Source organism: Eublepharis macularius, chromosome 7 (genome assembly GCF_028583425.1).
Source record: "Eublepharis macularius isolate TG4126 chromosome 7, MPM_Emac_v1.0, whole genome shotgun sequence".
In the NCBI taxonomy this organism is placed as follows: domain Eukaryota; kingdom Metazoa; phylum Chordata; class Lepidosauria; order Squamata; family Eublepharidae; genus Eublepharis; species Eublepharis macularius.
The window spans coordinates 94,556,643-94,578,308 of record NC_072796.1 but is presented as its reverse complement, the minus strand read 5'-3'; the positions used below and the strand labels follow the sequence as shown (position 1 = coordinate 94,578,308).

The following is a 21,666-nucleotide window of genomic DNA, read 5'->3' as shown; positions in this document are numbered from 1 at the left end:
TTGGGCGGGAAAACGGTCGCTGAGGCGCGCGACAAACGGCCCCTTCGGAGCCATGGAAGCTCTAGAAAATTCTCCGGCGGCTGGCCTGCGCCTGCGCAGTCCCCATGTGTGGAGGCACAGAAGAACGAAGATGAACTTATTGTGTCATTTATAGTCTGCCTTTCTCTCTTGAGACTCAAGGCAATTACATAGGGTGAGATTAGCACAGTCAGTATCAAGGATATTTTAGTAAACAATGCCATAGGATAAATAAATGCAAGTTTACAAATACATAACATTAGCAAAAATCCCAGTAGCATCATACTTAAAGCAACAGGTAGTACATAGGAGCACATACTTAACGCAATAGATAGTATGTAAGGGCAAATAGTGGTGAAATCTATGGTCCCTAACTTTTTAGTGAAGGATCTCTGAGATCATCTCCCTACAATACAGCCCTCTTATCTGTGTAAAGAAAGCCCTTTTGAATCATTCAGTTTTGCATTGTTTGCAGAAGGCCAGGAAAGTGGGGGCTCTTTTAACTTCCTCAGGCAGGCTGTTCCATAGGACAGGGGGCACAACAGAGAATGCACATGTACGGTCAGCTGTTGATTTCACCCAAGTACAGGGTGGAGTCCCTGTTCAGATGAGTGAAGCTCCTGTGAAGGAAGAGAGGTGGTAACTGATAGGTAGCCAGTGGAGTGACTGCAGGATGGAAGTGATATTCTTGCTCCTGATAACAGCTGAGCTGCAGCGTTTTGTAACAACTTGAGTCTCCTAATTAATTTAGACAGGAGACCTATGTATACTGCATTACAATAGTCAAGTCTTGATGTTGCCATAGCATGGTTCCAGATAACTTGCAGCCAGGTAGGGTACAAAAGAATGTTTGAGCAGGCCTGTGTAATTCTGAAATGAGTAACCTGTAGTGGAGGATCTTGTATGAACTTCGGAAAGACATAATTTGGACTTAAGAAAAGTTAATGGGAGTTTTACCATGTTTTAAAGTGAGAGATGATTCATATAATAAAATGGCAATTAAGGCATCTTCTTCAAGTACTTTTGTCCTTAAACTCAGCTTAGCATGTGCTTCAGACAGTGAAATCCTAAAATACAAATATGTCTAAATTAAGCATGTCTATATAATGTTACCACATTCATGTTTAATGTTTTCTCTCCTTTCCTCCCCCATTGCAATTACTTGTATTACAACTGCATTTGGTAAAGTGTTTTAAATTTATCTCCAGACTAAATGTACCAAGTAGTTCCATCCTAACAGAAATATATGATGAGGTTTAAAAAATTGAATTTCACAATCTTATATGTTCCTTGAATCACATTCTAAATGCCTTCCTGCAAAATGCAATGGAATGTTCCCAAGCAAGGCCGAAGATGCCCATTGTTTTGTTAAGACTATCTTTACTGTAACATAAGCTTTCGAGAACCACAGCTGTCAGCATGGATCTGATGAAGAGAGCTGTGGTTCTCGAAAGCTTATGCTACAATAAAGTTAGTTGGTCTTAAAAGTGCTACTGGACTCTTTACTATTTTGCAGCTACAGACTAACACGGCTAATTCCTCTGTATTGTGCAGCTAATGTTTTTAAGAGAAGTACGTTTTTAAGAAGGATAATATACAAACCATCATAATCACAGATTCCCTATTCAGTTTTAGCTTCTCGGACCTTTAGCTTACATCCCTTGATAGGGCTTTTCAGCTTATCTTACACAACTATTTGAACAAGACATTTGTGCAGAATAAATATATCTTCAGATTTTGAAGGTGAACATGTTGGGTAAGTATGCGTAACATGCAAATGAAACTTACAAAACTTTCAGTGCAGCTGTTGAGAGATTTGATCCATGAATGGAATGTGTTCTTACTCTGCGACTTGCTAGGTAGTAACCATGAATAAGTTTTTCTGCTTCTAAACCAAGCTCCACATGCAAATTCTTAGCAAAAGCAAGGAACTAAAATAAAAGTAAAATATTTCGATCGTTTAGGAGGGTGGAAAACTAAGCCAATACATAGGAATATGTATTGGCAGTGCTTTCTAAAACAATTTCAGAAAAATACTAAAGTAGATTGACAATTCATTAAAATAACTAGATTTTCATTGTAATCATTTTAAAGTAATCTGAACTACTGAATCTATATATGAATTACAGATTTCAATAAATGCAAACTGCTGTATTTGAGAAGAATTTATCAACATAGCAAATATTGTGTGCTGGGCTATGATTGTTGATAGAAGTAGGGATGTGCAGTTTGGTTTGGAATTTGGATTAAAATACCAATTTTGGCTGATTCAGTAAAATTCAGCTATTTTCTATGAGAAAATCACTCTGGGGGCTCTCCAGTGGGCTGGGGGAGTCATTTTTTAACCAAACCTCATCAAACTTGGAGGAAATCTACTCCATACTGTCCTTTAAATACTCCCCAAATTTCATGAACTTTGGATCCCAGGGGTCAAAGAAGGTGCCCCACCCATACTCCATTATTCTCTATAGGAAGAGTATCTGGGGGTTGGGGTGGCGTTTTTCAAGAAAACTCCACCAAATTTGCAGGAGACCTACTCCTGACTGTCCTCTAAAGATCCTCCCAAGTTTAAGGAAGATTGGACCCTGGGGGCCAATGCTATGGGGCCCTGAAAAAGGTGCCCCCAGCCCCTCATGTTTGCTATAGGAAAAAAGTCAAAGCTGACTCCCATTGCAAAAACACACTGGGGCAAGGCTGCCATGGCCAAGGCACACTCCGAAATGCAAATTGAGCTCATCCCATAGAAAGCACAACAGTAGCAAACTGAAGCACAGGAATGGAATTCCCCCAGAACCAAAGTGAAGCAAGGAGATCAGCATCACATCAGAGAATCACACCCATTCCACCGAAAGCAAACTGAAGCAAGCAACAGTCTTGCAGCTTAGACCAACGGAACCAGTGTCATTCAAGGCAGCCAGGCACAGGGTTCAGCCGGTGGGGGAACACCACAGAACAGAACCAAACAGTACCCAGCCATAAGCACAAGGCATTCCCTTGGTTCCGTTTGCTTCTGTTTTATTTATTTAAAATACTTCTATCCCACTTTTCTCCAGCTCAGTGGGTTCAAAAGCATTGAGAAGGCAATGAAGGTGTGGCAGAAATGGACACAATTTCATTGTGAACCTGGACAAAAGTACATGCAAACTACAAAAAGCACAATAGAAAATGTAGCTCTTCATTTCTTTGTTGAATCAAAATGCTTTGAATAAAAACCCTGGGCTGTAGAAGATCTAACAACTTTCTCTATCTCCATTTTAAAAAAAATCAGGAGGGGAGTTAATTTATCACCGTAAGAACAAACAGTTTAATAGGGTTTAAGGGCTTAATTTTTTATTCTATCATAACTTTTCTTGGATTTCTTGAGATGTCAGAAGGTGGTAAGGTGCCACAAATCTCATATTTTTAAATCTAAGATTATACTTCGGAAATGGAAGAAATTGATTACAGCTCAATATGTTCGTGAAGAGGCAACATGATTTATTTCAAAACAATGTTTGAGATATAATTACTGGAACAAGTTATCAATCATGGTTTCTCTCCTTTAGCATTACACACAATATACAGTTACCTCCTCTTCTATATAGTTACCTCCTCATAATCTTGTGTGTTGAAATGTTGGGAGACCACATAAGATGCCTCTTCTGGGTCAACAGCCTTTTTAAAAATGAAATTCACAACAGGAAGCACCGAATGACAGAATGATAATTCACAGCAGTGTATCAAAATCCCAAAAGCATCTATAAGGTTGGCTGAAGTCAGACTTAAATCCTAATAATATAAGTAAAGGAATGTATGTTTTCAAACCATAATTACTTTTGCACTTTAGAATGTGGATAAGGTGGTAAAGTTCAGTGTAATTTTTTATACTGCTATGAATATAGTCTTACTAGCTCGTTGTCTTTAAAATAGATTCTGTGACTGGAAGTACCTTTTGGAGATAGGTTGGGACATGGCTCAGGGACAGAGCATTGGTTTTGGCTTGGTTCAATCCAGTAGCGCAGGGGAGGGGAACCTTTTTTCCGCCAAGGACCAAGTTTATATTCTGTCCCACGTGGGGAGCGCCCTTTCTCCTGCGTGTCTGACCTCACTCCCGGAAATGACATCATCATGCAGCATGCGTGCTGACGTCACTTCTGGGAGCGACATCATGCATGTGGGAGAAAGGGCCCCTTTCTCCCTGCCACCACCGCTGCAGCCCGCTTGTGATGGCGGCAGTGGCAGCAGCTCTGTCACCAGTGCCCCTCATGCCACCACTGTGGCTCCTTGTCTCACCGTGGAGGCACAGGCCACTTTTGCCAGCGCTGCGGGTTGCCCTTGGCAGCGGCAGCAGGTGGCGCTGGCAACAGCAGGTGGTAGCGGCAATGAGAGCGGCCTGCTTTCACTGCCGTCACTGCCTGCTCTCGCAGTGCAGGAGCACGCCCCTGCCAAGTGGGTAAGTGGGAGCGGGGGGGAAGGGTGGGAGCGGGCTCACTCAGAGCTAACCTTGATAGATCGATGGTCTGAATTGTGTTCATAACTGCTACCTGGTGTCCCTTTGAATGCTGGCATTGGTGGTGCTGGTGGAAAGTGCCGCCAAGTCATAGTTGGCTTATGGCAACTCCTGCTGGCGTTTTGCAGGCAAGACACTAACAGGTGGTTTGTCATTGCCGCCTGCCTCTGTAACCCTGGTCTTTGTTGGAGGTCTCCCATTTAATTATCAAGTCTAACCCTGATTAGCTTCTGAGATCTGACAAGATCGGGCTTGCCTGGGCTACTCAGGTCAGGGCTTGAAAGCTGTTACATACCACTAATTACTATTACATTCCATTAGTACTGTAGTGATGCATATGACTTACTATCTGGCCAATTAGAGTATTATCCTGTAGAGCATGCTTTCTAGAACACAAATCTACATCAATAAATGCCCAAAAACTGGTTTGAACTGGAAGAGAAATTTGCTGATCAATATCTTCTCCATATTTCTTCCCAGGGATAAATACTGTAGCAGTTCTGCTCTCTAGCACTGAAGTTAAACAAATACAAACTTGACTTAATCTGAATGTTTGCAGATCTCACTATAAACATTGCTTTGTATAATAATACGTAATGTCCTTTTAAGCATCTCAGAGATAGATCAAGTACAATATATTTTAAAAAGTGTTTCTGCAAGTCTGATGCATCTCAGCAAAGAAAGAGTTTTGTATGTTGTTTCTCAGAATGATAGAAATGGACTGATTAATATACTTAAGTATTACAATATGGGTCATCCTTTTATGACTGTGAATTTGGAAAAGAGACGTATGACTTGTATATGGAAAAGAGACTGATAAGTGGTTATATATTCTCATATTTGTTTGAAATATTTGAATTGAGAGTATAAAGCGAAAACAGATAGTTCAAATGTTTTTTCTCTTTTTTCACTGAATATTTTGGCCGTAACTCTCCCTCTTTGTTGTGTATTTCCTCAAGTTTTCCCGCACTTTGTTAAAGTGCTTAAAGTGAGATATTTAACAATGAGTTAAAAAAAAACAGCCCCATATTTTTAACTTCTATAGCAAATTTACAAACTCATAATTTAGGGTTTGGGAATTATTCTTTACAAAGAGTTCAATAATATATTTCAAGGATTTTATGTGTTTCTAGTGGAGTTATTTACAAGGTAAGTTACAGTATTTTTAATTAGAATTTCTGAATTTTGGACATGCCCTCCCACATGTTTATAATCAGCTTGCACTGGCCGTGAACTGTCTTCTCATTGCCCAGGAAACCTGTGGGTGGGGTGTGCTGGTATTCTTATAATGCCCACCCTGGATATTCCTGATCTTTCCAGACCAAGATACAAGTATTCATGAAAATATCCTATATCAAATATACCTGGAAATACCAATAGGGCATTTTAAGGTATATATTAAGAGTGGATATTTCAGAGTACTCATCCCTAATTCATAACCTTAGAAGCTAGGGTAACTGTAGCATGAAATTAGCATAGGCTGCATTCACATCAGCATAGCCAAAATGTTTAGTACTTCTGTAGAAGCTGGTCAGAAGAGTTCACCACAGATATTTTAAAAACAAGAGTATATAGTGCTATTCTCCCCCCCTTCCCCCCCCCCCACACACAAAGGACTGCATTCCAGGAAGTCATATTGAGGTGATCAAGCATTTTCTTTGTTAGGGGTTTTTTTTTAGTGATGGACAGATTCATCCTGAGATAAAAGAACATTAAAGATAAAATTCATTGGCCAGTTGAAGAAACTGTCCTTTCAATATGGAATCAGCATTTAAGTATACATAAAATTTCCAACTAGATTACCTGACTGCAGCTGTTCAAGTTTATCTTTCTTATATGAAGATAGTTCTCCTATGAAGCAGATCCCACCTTTGGCCAGTAAAGCACTTCCAGCCTGAATGCTAGCAATTCCAGTTCCATGTTTATCTTTGGATACAGTAGGAAAAACTTCGCCAGATGATGTGTGCTTTATGCCCCGGGCCACAAGGCAAACACTGTAATTCAGAAGTCTGGGGACAGGAAAGTAGATAAGAATGTATTTCTAGTGTTTGGGGAGGAAATAGTTTTTAAAAAATACTATTAAAAATGTAAATAAAGCCTAAACTGTTAATTGCATTCCACTTCTGTTAGCAGGGTAAAGAAGTGTACAAATTACCTTATTTTCATTTAAAGCAAAAGAAAGGATGTGACAAATGGGCAAATATTATCTTACAATACTAGAGTTGTTAGCATGTGTATTAAAAAAATACAACCATCCAGAAAGAATAACTGTTGTTTGTATACAAAACAGGATGAGTTACCTTTCTAATATTACAGAATCATTTGCCACTACCAAAAGATCCAGATACTCTGCCGTTGCCTCTTCGCTCTCATTTGTCTGTACTAGACTCAACAATAAGGCCAATTTGAGAGTGTTATAAATGCCTGGTGGAAGGACTTGTGAAGCAAAACTGTCAGCAAGAACAGCAGTAAACCTCCAACATGAATTTGAAGTCAAAGCAAGCAGATACTTAAACTTTTCACTGATGCAGGAAGGATCTGGTTTTTTTAAAAAAAGCAGAGACAATCTTAAATCTCAATAACATAGTAGCAAAAATATTTTAAATGAATGGCACATTCACAATCAACATCTTCAGTTTTTAGTGAATTCCAGGGCTGGAGAAGCAAATCTCACATTTTAGTTTATTTTTTTAACAAGGTCAACAGATCAGTTCTTTGCATGTTTGCTCCGAACTGTGCTCAATGGCACTTGCTCCCAGGTAAATGAGTAGGATTGTAGATAAAGACTGCAGTTACGAACACACTACTAAGACTTACTTCCAAGTATATGTTGCTAGAATTGAGATACAAGGTTCCAAATTAATTGACCATCTTGGTTTTGCCAATGGTGAGTAGTCAGCTGTATTCAAGCTGATTTGATCACCTCTTCAGCTTTCCCATGCCACAGACAGTAAGGTAATTTTAAAAGCTTGTAAGTCTCAATATGCATTGGCAGGCAAACTGAGCAAGTGACAAGACAAAGTTATCATTTGTCCAGCTTGACCAAGGACTGACTTGCTCCAAAGTTAATCAGTTATTGTTAATTTGAAAAAAAATAAGCATGGTATTGTTTATTCATTTGTTTTATAAAACCCCATGTATTCCTTTTCCGTACAAAACATCCATGTCACTTTACCATATGAATACAGAAGCAAAGCAACCACAAAAGGCAGCCAATAGTCCAAATCAATATCAATAACATAACGTTAGCATTGGTGCAATTTGTAATGCAGGAGAATCTTCATAAGAGGTAACAAAAGTGTTTTCTAGCCTGGTTAAGTTTTACATTCACATTATTAGCTGATTTAAGCCTCAGATATGAAAAAATTAAATGCTATCAGATCACAAATTAAAAGGTAGAGGGCACTCTCCGCTATTTCACTTTTGAATAAAGCAGAACTTAATTGTAAAGATGTGATTTTCTAGAATATTATGAGAGTACCTTGCACATTTTAATTAAAACCCAGTAAGTCTATAAATAATCCAGGTGAGCCTGGTCTCATCAGACTATGCAGGGTCAGCCTTCGTTAGTAATTAGATGGGAGACCTCCAGTGAAAAACCAGGGTTGCAAAGGCAGGCAATGGCAAACCACCTGTTAGTGTCTTGCCATGAAAATCCCACCAGGGGTTGCCATAAGTCACCTATGATTTGAGAGCACTCTCCACCACCACGTATATAAATAAGATGAAATATAAGAATGAAAAGACAAAAAACCTTTCAATGTTCCAAGGCTAATTTATTGAGCTTAAATGAATAGGAAAAAAACCAAACCACACATTGAGAAACCAAAACCCCTAAGCAGTGGCACTTACTCTACAGCTCGTGGGGAACCACATTTGTAATTAACATCAAATCTAAAGAGATATATTACTACCTGCTCTGTCCTCAACACTATGCATAGCAAGTCTGGTGGGAAAGCGAGTTTGCCAAGGAATACCTCTATGGCCAGCTTGGTTGTCTCAGCAGATGCTTGTATAGAGGCTGCAAAGAAGGATGGGGGATGGTTGAAGAGGACGAGGTCTTGACATCTCTGTGGCACAAGGCCCACAGTTCAGGGAAGTTCACAATTTATCTATACTCCAATCCTTCTTTGTGTTGGGTGTTTCAAGGTGTGAAATCTGATAACCACAAGTCCTACCAGGCAATGGCCTTAGCCACTTGGAACATGGGGCAAGTGTCACATTGACATTGGGGAATGATGACAGAAGAGCCACAGGTGGCATGCCACACAGCTATTGCGTGTCACCATCCTAAAAATTTTTACACCCTCCTACCCAAGGATTTAGACCATATTGAATGAGCACTTGTGAAAGACTTAAAATTTTTAAATCAAGCACTATCCGCAGGAAATCTACTTTCATCCACCTTTTTTTTTTACTTGCCTCTGAGATTAGGGAGCAGTACACTGTTGGCTTCCAGGCACACTGTGACTTGTGAGCCATTTTGCATACAGACCGGAAGTCCTATAATTTTATACCTATTCCCTATTTTCATTTTATTGGATAGTTCATCTGTAAGTAACAAAGAGGCACATGGATTTAAGACAATGTGTTTAAGTCACATAGATGTATGGTAGTTCACATCCTAAAATCGAATGTAAAAGTCTCAGAAAAGCTTGATTTCTGTTTTTAAAAATGTTTGAAAGATAGACAATGGCACTTTGATATTCTGTCTAGAAGAACAATCTCATTACAAAAGGTAATTTTTACAGTCATACTAAATGTAACCAAGTAGATCACCTTTAGGTAGCTCTGGGTCGTATGCATTGTTCTCACTCCATCATTTTATCCTCACAACAACCTTCTGAAGTGGAATAGGCCAAGAGAGAGTACACCTGGCTCCTGATTGGAGACAACCTTGGATTTCCATAGTTCTAGCTAGCCTGATACTTGGACCACTAGAACATACCGGCTCACCCTCTGGAGCTAAAGGTTTGCATTGAAAAAATTGTATGGTGGAAGTGGTTAACACAGCCTTAATATGGCACTGACCTAAATCTTCAGCTGCTTTTAAGGGTTTTTTAAATGTAAAATTTTCATGAACAGGAAAAAAATTCCAAACACCCTGTTTGTTGTTTGTTGTTCGTTGTTCGTGGATGGCAACCACGAACAACGAACAGAAGCGAACATGTCCCCTTAACGAACACGTTCAGTGTTCATGTTCGTGGCCCTTTAAAGATCCCTTTAAACTATCAGGTGGCGGGGGATTCCCCCTTGCCCCCTGCCAGCTGATAGTTTAAAGGGCCCTTTCCTGCCACGTGCAAGGGGCAAGGTCCTTTAAACACCCCACAACCCCCACCCCCTGCTCCACCCCAGCACTGCCGGGCTGCTGCTGCCAGGTGTGAGAGGGACAGAGAGATTCCCTTTGACAGCGGACAGAGCCGGCACCACGGGCCACTTCTGCCCGCTGTCAGAGGGATGAGGAGGCTCACCTCGTCCCTCTGACAGCGGGGAGAGCTGGTGCCGCGGGGCTCCTTCTGCCCGCTGTCAGAGAGACGAGGAGAATATCCTCATCCCTCTGACAGTGGGCAGAGCCACCACCGCCAGGGGGGCTGCTTCTGCCCGCTGTCAGAGGGACAAGGAGAGACTCCTCTCATCCCTCTGACAGTGGGCAGAGCCGGCGCCATGGGGCTGCTCCTTCCCGGTTCCAGCGGGATGGAGAGATTCTCTCCATCCCTCTCGCACAGGGAGAGCCGGCGCCATCCCCTTTGCTGTCATTTTCTCTTCACGGTGGCAAAAACTGTACTGCCTGTTGGAAGCTACTTTGAGGGGTTACAAAACTGACCTTCCCAATGTCCAATACCCACCAAATTTCCAGAGGACATAGTCCTTCCTGTCCTCTGAAGACCCCCCAAATTTCAGAGAGATTGCACCCCGGGAAAGGTATGATCCATGGGTCCCCCCCCTTTGCTGTCTATTTCTCTTCTGAGTTGCAAAAAGTGGATTGTCTGCTGGAAGCTGAAGGGTTAAAGCCAGAAGGAGTTCAGACAGAGTTCAGTCCCTGCCATTGCCAGGGGAATTGATTGAAAGGTGCCAGACTGTCTGGCTTGACGAACAGCTGCCGAACGCAACGACCACTTGTTCGTTTGGAATGGGGACTCACAAATGGCTTGTTCGCGAACAGACAAACGGGCTGTTCCTGGTTTTTTTCTGTTCGTATTGCTGTTTGTGCCCATGTCTACTCCTGAATCGCATCTAGTTTGGCTCTCCTCCCCTTCTCTTTCTTCATTTGCAAGATATGGCTCCAAGGATTAATTCACATGACTAATTACAATTGCCCCTTCTACCACATACTTGTCTCCTTCATCTGAGTACATATACTTCACCTAGTCTTGTGAGTTGTTAAGCATATGCGCAGATCAGCAGTTAACTGTTCAGCAATCTTAAGTCTTTTGAACAAGACGTCTTAACAGCAATAATACATTTTCAAGACATGAATGCAAACCAGATCCAATTTAAGCTGTTTCTAGGGCATGCAGGAGAAGGTCTCAGCAGATTGTATTATGAACACAGAAATAAGTAATTTAAAAACAAAAGGCAATTCATAGATAGGGTTCTGTTATTAAAAACTTTATGCTGCGTAGTTGAATTATGAAAACCAGGGATGGTGGAGATCACAACTTAAAAAAAAACAGCTAGATTGAGGAAGGAGGTTACAAAACCATGAAGTAATTATAGAACAACTTGATCATAGGAAATTGAACGGAGAAGTAAAATTACAAAAATAAAGTACTGTTAAAGTAATAAGAACATGAGAGACCTAAGATTACATAATTTTTAGTTTATGTTCTCTTTCTGTTTGCTTACAACAGATGAGTTCCTCTTTAAATGGGATGGAAATCAAAACTAAATATTACTTCAGCAGTTTGATTCACATGTGGGCACATCCAGGAAATGAAAGTCTGATTCCAGTCAAATGCTACTTTGAGAGCCAGTGAGGGGTAGTGGTTTTGGACTAGGATGTGCTTTGGGTCCCCATTTGTGAGAAAAGTGAGGGATACATGCAGTAAATAAATACTTTGTACAATACAATCTGTAGTACCACAGTTTTCTCTCAAAGAATAATTACAACAAAGTTAACACAAAACTTACCTCTTAGGAAAACAGTAAAAGACTGAAATCTGAAATGTGTTCTGCTGCTGGAAAATCCTTGAAATGCACTAATTGCCTTTGTGTCAATCATTTCAATTATCTGTTTATCTTTAAAATGTAAGAAGAATATTAATTTGAGTGTGTATACCAAAATCTTTCTCAAACCATGGTCGAATCCACATTCACCCATTACCCGCATGTTTATCAGATATCTTCCGTTTGCCTCCAATTCACAATTTTTTCCTCTTCGTTCACATTCCTGCTTCCAGTCTGTCTTTCTTGCGCGTCCCTCCGGTCACACGGCCGCTCGAAAACCGCTTTTTGGGGCGGGACCTTTTTTTCCCGCCCATTTTTTAAAATTTTTTTGAGCGCACTTTTCTGTTATTTCAATCTTGCCTTATAAAGAAACATAATTGAAGATAATGATGCCTCTCTTTCCCCCACTGACAGCACTGATGGCTCTCTCCCGTTTCTTTTTTTGGAAATTTGGAAGCATGTGGGAAGCTTTCGTGGGCATTTCCTATGCAGGACAGTTCAGTGCCTGAATTTTACTGAAGTTTCACTTCCTTGCAGTGTCATTATTTCGATATTTCATAATTTTGATATTACAGTAATATAAAATAAAAAAATAAAAAACAGTTAAAAAGGAAGTTTCGCGAGTCCGTTCTGAGGATGGATTCACCCCAAAATGATTTTTCAAACTACCAGATTTGATTCAGAAACAGCATAATCAATAAATCCAATGCTATGAAGTTAAAAACAGTCTTTTGCAGGCTACGGAGCACTTGCAAGTTGAATCAGCCAATAGGAACTCTCGGAACGGCCGGAGAGACAGGAAGGGGGGTGGTTTTTAAAAAAACCCGCATAAATTGCACATTGGCCTGTTCACGGCCACCGTGAAACTCCCGTTGAAAACCTGTGACCACATATTCGGGAGAAATGCAAATGAAATGTGTCTGTTTAATGAGGTAATGTGACCGGCACTTGGGATTGCGTGGGGAATGCAGGGAACATGCGACTTAGAATGAGTAATGTGGATTTGACCCATTTGTCTTATCCAAGTTTATTTATTTACTGACATTTATAATCTGCCTTTCCCACTGAGACTCAAGGTGTACACAGTGTGAGTCAGTAAAGTCAAAATCAAAGGTATTTCAATAAACATGTATACATACAAATTTGCAAAGATTTAAAACCAACAGAAATCCAATACAGAGCTTAAGAAATGTTGAAAAAGAACATAAGCTATTCCATGACTGACATATTAAACAACATAGGAACTACCCAGTAGGATGACACTTAAAACAATAGTAATAGAGTCTATGATCTGTCATACTTAAAGCAATAGTAGTGAAGTCTGTGGTCCCTCCCTATCCATTGATGGATCTCTTTGAGACCACTTCCTTATAGTACAGCCCTCCTATTGGAGTAAAAAGCCCTCTTGGATAAATTCAGTTTTGCATTGTTTGCAGAAAGTCAGGAGAGCGGGAGCTTTTCTAACCTCCTTAGGTAGACCATTCCATAAAATAGGGGTTACCACAGAGAAGGAACATGTATGATGTATCATACATATCTTTCTTATTTACTTAAGAGAGTTTCAAGTTCTGCATGCTCAGCTGTAACATTTAATTCCTTTTTGTGGTAAGTAACTTTCCTTGCAATCATTAATCTTGTTGTATTGTTGTTGGTATGTTGAAATGTCAGTAAACTTGGTTAAATTCTAAATCCTATTGGACTGATTGGCTAATAATTTGTTAGGAAACTTGGCCAGTTGGTCATTTAGGACACATCTGAATTTAAACATAGGGAGCCTATCAAAAGCAGAAAGCACCCACACAATACCCTTTAGTGCTACTCATCCTGTGATAGTGATTTTGCACTCCCTTTTCCATCCTTCTCTTTTTAAAGCCCAGTAACACTTATCGCTATGAATAAAGCAAATTTTATTAATAACTTATATAATTCTCACCACCAAGTACTCGATATTTGATGTCTTCTTGCAGTGGTGAAGAACATAAACTGCACACAAAATCATTTCTCACTGTTGCAGATTCTGTAGCACCAGGAGTATGTACTCTTATATACTGAAACCCTAAGGGAAGCACACAATAGATGTAACTGAATTGTCTTAACATTCATAAAATAATAGCTGATACTTGATTTTTTTTCATTTCATTATTATATATTAGTAAACAATCATTTTTATTGCCTCGAGACTGGACATTGTGATCCTATTTATCACTTTAGATCAAATGCTGGGAGGCATGGGGCCACCTGTTACAGTCACCATTTACATTCATCCACTGTGGGAAAACAAAGTTCTGTAATGCTCTTGCTAGCTCAAGTGCATACTTATGTTTATTTCTGTTACTGATTTTCTGCCTCAATAAGAGCATTCAAGATTTCACAAAAGAAAAATAATAAAATCACATACAAATAGTGGCCAACAATATAAAATACATTGTCATTGTCTAAGATAGTGTTGTAGCCCCAGATCCAGGCTCTTATCCTGTTATGGTATTTTATACCTATTTCTACTACTAACAAGTTCCCCAAGCTGGAGAGTTTCACATTGCCCCAGCCAAACCTTCCCTGTACTTATTTAATACCAGTTGATTGGGAGCTCTGACTTACAAAAGCTCATATCCTGGAAATCTAGTTAATCTTTAAGATGCTACTGGACCCTAATCTTGCTTTTTTAGTACAGACCAACATGGCTACCCACCTGAAACTATCAACATGGAAGGCACCACATTCAGCCTCCTGGAGTGGAAATCTATCAGCCTTACAAAAAAACTTGACAAATGGAGGTCTGGCTCTCAAAAGCTCATGCCCTGGAAATCTAGTTGGTTTTTAAGATGCTACTGGATCCAAATCTTGTTCTGCTTTAATACCAGGGTCATAATCCTTTTTATTTGATTTGTGTGAAGTGGATTTGTTTTGCTAAGTGTGTCTACTTTGACACACACGGTTCTATAATCCTGTACCAAAGAGCACATCATCTATTACTCAGACCCCTTTTCCTTGGTCATATGACAAGGATAGTGGGAGGAATTCTGGGTGGAGTCAAATATAACAAACAAGTTTATTCAGATGGTAAGAGTGGCTTGTAATTCCTTCCCATTTCAGCCTGTTAACTGATATTGTGCTGGATCTGGGAGGTGCTTATATGTAATAGTTACAATGTTTATTTAATCAGCAGCTTAAAATGTAAAGACCTTGGCACTTTTCACTGCTTGTATCTGGGGAACAGCCTGTAACAAAATCAATTACTACAGTTCCTGAAGGACTCCATGCCTTGCTCAGGATACTTCCTATCCCTTTTCCCTCCCAAACCCAACTGACTTTCTTGTTGGCTGGCTGTTGACAATTAAACTGCACCACTCCAGAGTTCTATTTGCCTTTGGAATGTGATTGGTCTGCTCTGATCAGGGAGAAAAGAGGGAGGAATCTATCAATCACAGATGGGAATCCAAATTAGTTATATTTTGAGCCATCTGATGATTGAAGCTTTTCACCTTACTTGCTTTTCTTTCCAAAACTATTAGAATCTGTCCTGCTGCATACAAATACACTTTGCTTCACCTTCTTTCTTCATCCTCAACATCCAAGCCTTGCTGACAAAATACTAAAGTCTATAATCCCACTTTTTAGCAAAGTAAACTATATATAAAATTTAATGTGAGATAATAATAAAATAATACTAAAATTGTAACATATGGGTTTATTGCTATTAATCAGTTAATTATAGAATTACAGAAAACTAAGTTAAAGCTTCCATGCTGACATACCTTCAGAAAATGGGCATGATTCCTCAGAACAAACAAATCTAGCACCTTGTGTATATTTTGTTACAGCAGTTGCTGCAATCACTATTCCTTCTGCCATATAAAATCTTTGAGACATGTGATCAAATGGAAATTGGCAAAGACTGAAGATGTAACAGGGCAGCAATGGCAAATGTGTTAGTTTCAATACTATGTTCATCTAAGAAGAAAAAAATATATTCAAGATTACAACTAAGGATTATGCTTAAATATAGCCACTAAGCAAAAGTATGCCATTCCAAATCCATCATGTTCAATGGACTTAGAAAAGAGGGTTGCACTTTCCTGTAACTGTTTTTTATCAAGTGCACTTCTGTGCAGTCCTACATGGGAAACTGTGCATGCGCAGGTCAGCCACGGACATTCCAAAGCTCCTAGAGATGTGAAAGACTCGCCTAGACTTTTTGCTTGCTTTTCCTGCAGGCACAGCTATAAAAGGCAGGACAAGCAGCTCCCTCCCTCAGTTCTCAGTGCTGCTGGTGCAGAAGGAAGGTAAGGGGGAAAAAAGCACATGGCGGGGAAGGAGGGAGGGATGTGCACCTGCACAGAAGACCACTCAATGAACAACAGTTACAGGTAGTGCAACCCTGTTTTCATCATTGTGTCTTCTGTGCAGTCGTACTTGGGAGATTAGCAAGCGAACTTACCCAGGAGGTGAGCGTGAAACTCTTAATGGAAGAGACTATTCAGGAAGGCCATGCTCACGGCTGCGTCCCTTCTGGAGTCTGTTTCAATGGCATAAGGCTTGATAAATGTGGATGGCATAGACCAGGTGGCCACAATTCCACTAAAGGAATGCCCAAGTTTAAGGCTGATGAGGTGGACTGAACCCTTGTAGAGTGCACTCTTATGTACAATGGGCATGTTTTTTAGATTGTTTATAACAATCCTTAATGAGCCAAACTATCCAATTTGAAATAGTGTGTGTGGTGTTCTTCAGGCCCTTTTAAAGACCTTTAAACAAGACAAAGAGATTAGGGTCTTTTCAGAAACAAGTTGTCCTGTCCAAGCAGAATCACAAATCATGTTTAGCATCAAGGGTGTACAAAAGTCTCTCTGGGACGTAGGGAAAAATACCGGTATGACAATGTCCTATTTAAGTGAAAGGCAGAGATGACTTTTGGCAGAAAGGGAATGCTTGAATGAAGGACAATCTTATCTGCAAATATCTTAATGAAAGTCATATCCCAGGGACTGCAATTCACTCATGCTCCTAGCCAAGGTTGTAGCTACCACAAAGGCTATTTTAGTTGTCAGTACCTTAAGGGAGCAGGTAGCAAGGGGCTCAAAAGGTTCATGCATGATTGAAGCAATTCAAGATAAATATTCTCTTTTGTGCTCCAAATATTTTATATGGATTAGAATCCTCCAACTACAAACAAGCACTGAAAAGAAGTATTTGCTATTTGGTCTCTGTAACAACTGCAACTGTATTAATATGCCCAAACTTAAGCCTGTTTGCCCAAAAAGTTTAGAGTTTTATTTATTTATGTTATTTATTCTCCATCTTGCTCACTGGGACTCATGGGAAATTATACTGAATTCTGGTTGTAATGGTTCTGATGCAAAAGCCAAGCCAACATCACAGTCATCATCAAACTGTATAGTGTGATTCAACATTGGTTCCAGAGCAGCTTTGTCTTCTGGAACTGTGGCTAGAATCAATGTAGGTTTAGTTTACCAAAACATAAGGTTTTTCATCATGGAAGAAGTAATGAGTGGGCAGGTACATATCTGGCAAGACTTCAAATCCATAAGCATAGTAATGGTAGGGGGAACCATATGGAGAATAATGGAACTGATGGTGTCAATGATGACAAGCTATTTCCAAGTGATTGTCATTTTCAGATGGAACTGAGGAACTCCTTTGTCTTTCCACAGACCGTATTGGTGATGGTGGCAGCAGGGAAATGGCTGTAGACTGTTCTATGACTGCAGGCATCTTGTCCTCTGAGAGAGATGGAACCAAAGCAGAATGACGTCTGGGAGCTGAGATGGGAGTTCTCAGAACCTTGGATGGGCTTGATGGAACTGAAACACTTGGACCTGAAGAAGATTTCTTCCTCTTCTGTGGCTTAGAAATCGATGGTTTATTGACATGTTTCAACTGGAGCTTAGCCTTTTTAGCAGGAGGCTCTGACTGGCACTGAAGTGGAACTGACAAAGACAGTTGGAACTGACTGGTCCTTCTGAGCCATGTCAGGTGCCGAACATCCTGGTGGAACTGAAGAGGCCTGTTCTGGGTGCTGCAGTTCTTTTTCTGTGGCAGGAAGATCGGAGTCAGTGAAGCCCCTGAGGGCCACTTTAAGTCAGGATGCCCTTTCATGGCACGCTTTGGGCGTAAATTGCTTACAGACTGAACACTGCTAGGTGTCACGGCCTTCACCCAGGCATTTGTCAGGCCCATCCGATTGGGCCATCTTTGTCCCACAACAGGAGCACTTAAAGAGGACTTTTGATGCCATTGAACTAAAGGCCCTAACTCACACATAGAGTGATTCTGTACACGTTGGATAATGCACTTCCAATCCTCTTTATTAGAGGTGGGCGCGGTCTGCATAACAGACCTAATTTCCCCACGAATTTACCTAGTTGGTCGTTCGCGAACACGCGGGCTGGTGGGCGCGTGTTCTTTTCACGAAAGCGCCAAACTTTGGGGCATTCTGTCCGTTGGCCCGTCATGCCAGGATTCCCACCATCCCTGCTCAAACAATTTCCTAGGCAATGGTATGGAGCCACCTTCCCCATTTGGAACACACCAATCTTAGTCCAGGAAACCATGATTGGCAGCTCTGTCAGCCAAACAGAGATCACCAGCGTTTCTGCATAAAAGACAAAGCACGCGAAGCCCCGTTTCATTTTGCTGGTGCAGGGACACGAGTTAGCTTAGCAACTGCTTGCTGCGGGGAAGTTTTTCTTTTTGCGAGAGCGCGGCTTGTGCCTTGGGGCTTTGGTTGCAAGAGAGCTTACTCTATTCTCCATTCCTGTTTAATTTTTTTCTCCTTTCAATTCTGGTTTTCTTGAGAGGACTTTTTAAAAAATCCTTTTACCGTACTATCGGGTTACTCTGATTTCTTTCCATTTTCGAGTCCTTGGGTTCTGGGGCTCAATCCCCCCCCCCAAAAAAATCTTCCTTTTTTCTGGGTTGCCGGTGGGTTCTATTATGCTCTGACCCCACCCACTCGCAGACCCACAGTGGGTGCAAGGCAGCTTTGGGCGCTGTCTGCTTGAGTTCTTTCCTTCTTTCCCCCACTTTCTTTCTTGGCTGCTGATGAGGTGCAAGGGGAGACTGCTATTGGGCTCTGTGAAACACCTATTCTCTGGCGACCGGCAGCTCGCTTTGGGGGCTCTCTCTGCTTGATATCTTTCTAAGCCTTTCACTCCCTAAATAGTGGGTGTCGGGTGAGTTTGGGGGAGCTTTTCTGCCTGGCTTTTGAGGTGAAGGGCGGGCTGCTACTGGCCTCTGTGAAACACCCAATCTCTGACGACTGGCAGCACGCTTTGAGGGTCTCTCTGCTTCACTTCTTTCTAAGCCTTTCACTCCCTAAATAGTGGGTGACTTTGGGGGAGCTTTTCTGCCTGGCTTTTGAGGTGCAAGGGGGGCTCCTACTGGCCTCTGTGAAACACCCACTCTCTGACAACTGGCAGCACGCTTTGGGGGGCTCTCTGCTTGACTTCTTTCAACGCCTCTCTCTAGAATGTCTTTTGTGCATTCTTCCCTCTCTTCTGGGGTCCAGCTGGGTGCTACTTGGCTCTGCCCTACCCTGCTCCAAGCTTTTGGGGCTCTGTGCTTCATTTAAAATTCTCACTTGTTTGTAGAGATCTTTTCTCATAGCACCATGAGGGTTGGAAAGAGGAATAAGAATGGTTGTGGTGGGAAGAATTGCAAAGGTTGTCCTGGGTGCAATACATCCATTCATTTCCCATCATGGGGAATTGGTCTCCCTGCCCCCAGGGAGGGCATCTATTGTTGATGCAGCCCCATGTAGGTGGGTTTTGTGGGCAGCCACCTCTCCTGGACAGGAGCACAAGTCTCCCTCCTTCCACCAAGGACGGGTAAGGGTCAGTCAGAATAGGGGAGGGGAAGTTGTTGTTTGTCTAAGTCTTTGGAAAAGTGATAACTGAAGAGTGTTACATGAAAACCTTTGAGGGGGGAAGTCTACTAAAGTGAAAATCTGTGGGAAAAACAAGGCCTACTGAATTGAACCAGTTCTCGAACCAGTTCTTGAACTGGGTCGGTCCGTTTAAAAGTTCGTGGTCCGTGGAAGTCTACGAACCACGAACTGGCGGTCCGTGGCCGACTCATGGTCCGTGCCCATCTCTACTCTTTAGAGATCATTTGGAACGTATTTTTTTGTGTGCGGAACAAAAAATCCACTTCAAACGATTGATAAAGTGCATTGAAATTGCATTATCCAATGTGTGCGGAATCAGCCATAGAGTGATGGCACCTAGGAGTGGAGAGAAGATACATCCTTCTTCAGGGGCTTGAAAAGAACAACAGAGGGAGGGAGCCACTTACCCTGCCTTTTATAGCCGTGCCTGGAGGAAGAGCACGTAAAAAGCTAGGCAAGCATCTGGCGCCTCTAGGAGCTTTGGAATATCTGTGGCTGGCCTGCGCATGTGCAGTTCCCATATGAGACTACACAGAAAACACAACAATGAACAGTGTAACTTTTTCTTAGGAAAGTACTGTAAATGTTGCATGAATATAAATACATAACAATACTTAGAATTTATATAGTACTGTTCCTCAATGTCCACAAACATTCTCTCTGTAACCCAGAGAATAACCCTGGGTTGCTTCCATACATATGAGTTCCATTCCACATTGACATAAAGGCTACCTCCAACATGAAAATCAAAGATGAATTCCTTTCCAGACAGGAACTCTGGGTCTACCACAGAGGTAGATTGGGAACGCTGTCTTTTCATTGTGATAGAATTAATTTTGCTTTAAGAAGATATCCTGTGATTAAACTTTGCCTTTGGATATATGTTTCAGAAAATATATCAAATTACAAAATAGAAAGGAGGGAAGCTATATGTTATAACTACAACTGCTTTTTAACCAGAACTTGAAAAATTGAGCAGAGTCCTACCTGTGCCTCTGTCTGCAGCTGCTGGATTAATGTCAGTGTCTTAACAGCTGTAAAACACACCTATAATTCAAAATGTAATTCACTTTGTAAGAAAATTGTGGTTTAGATTATCCATACATTTCTGCTGGCTTTAAAAGTATGAGATGCCTTACTGTTTGAAATATCTGTGCGGCCTTCACAGGCTCATGCAGAATATAATTTCCAAGAGTAGCATCTAACTCAGCAATATCAGATGGATTTACAGAAATAAGAAACCGAAAGACAGCATAACTTTGCTTTGAGTCTGTAAGAGAAGACAGTCATAAGTGCTGCTATAGCTTATACATTCCTTTAGACTAAGTAAGACTTTTCTTCAAATAATATCAACGTTTTTTTTAAAAAATCTAGAAATCACCATTGTACAGTTTGCAGTCTTCCACAAATTTCTGAAGGCCACCACTTCTGTCAAGATAAGTTAAGGCAACTTCCTTCATTTTCTGAAGATTTGGCCTCATGTTCTCTAGATGGGTTTGCTTCCTTACCAAATCCTTAGATCACAGATAAATAATATATAGCTGTGAAGAATCAATGATAGAAGAAGAATCAAGACTTCAATTAAACATTCAACATTATATATATATATATATATATATAATGGCAAACATCTCTCTCTCTCTCTCTCTCTCTCTCTCTCTCTCTCTCTCTCTCTCTCTCCAAGATGCAGTGCAAGTCTAACATAGTTCTTTATATTCTTTATATAGTGGGCAAATGCTAAAGTAGCAAGGAACAGACAGACTGAGGAACTGAACAGAGATGAGTCAAGTCAAGTCAATGGTCTGTCAGGCCAGTCACATCTGTTCAGCAGAGGAAAAAATGGCAAAATAGTAACTGCACTGGAGACTAAAGTGACACCACTGACATCAATGAAATATGAAACATTATGCTGACAGTGTCCCCATGTCAAGTATGGGTTTGAATCCCATGTCAGTCATATATGGAAAAAGCCAACCAACACATGCTAATATGGGCATGCCTCCGTGATGTCACCTTGCTCCCATCCACATAAAGAACAGAACAATACTCAGGAGAGTATTTCCTAAAGAAGGGAAGAAACAAAGGC

The 21,666-nt window shown here is 40.9% G+C and overlaps 1 protein-coding gene across 1 annotated transcript in view; it reads right to left on the bottom strand.

Moving 5' to 3' along the window:
- The window catches only part of MCMDC2 (minichromosome maintenance domain containing 2), a 28,629-nt gene extending 7,586 nt beyond the window's left edge, over nucleotides 1-21,043 (bottom strand). Inside the window, exons 1-13 of the mRNA XM_054985511.1 lie at nucleotides 20,962-21,043; nucleotides 20,720-20,850; nucleotides 20,568-20,627; nucleotides 15,430-15,625; nucleotides 13,608-13,730; nucleotides 11,639-11,746; nucleotides 8,930-9,058; nucleotides 6,808-7,045; nucleotides 6,311-6,516; nucleotides 4,854-5,020; nucleotides 3,607-3,786; nucleotides 1,807-1,949; nucleotides 976-1,085 (exon numbers count right to left, since the gene is read on the bottom strand). Coding sequence (XP_054841486.1) covers nucleotides 976-1,085; nucleotides 1,807-1,949; nucleotides 3,607-3,786; nucleotides 4,854-5,020; nucleotides 6,311-6,516; nucleotides 6,808-7,045; nucleotides 8,930-9,058; nucleotides 11,639-11,746; nucleotides 13,608-13,730; nucleotides 15,430-15,625; nucleotides 20,568-20,627; nucleotides 20,720-20,850; nucleotides 20,962-21,040 — 1,870 coding nt within the window. The 5' untranslated portion in view covers nucleotides 21,041-21,043. The remainder of the gene's footprint in view (nucleotides 1-975; nucleotides 1,086-1,806; nucleotides 1,950-3,606; nucleotides 3,787-4,853; nucleotides 5,021-6,310; nucleotides 6,517-6,807; nucleotides 7,046-8,929; nucleotides 9,059-11,638; nucleotides 11,747-13,607; nucleotides 13,731-15,429; nucleotides 15,626-20,567; nucleotides 20,628-20,719; nucleotides 20,851-20,961) is intronic.
- Nucleotides 21,044-21,666: the final 623 nt, after the last annotated feature.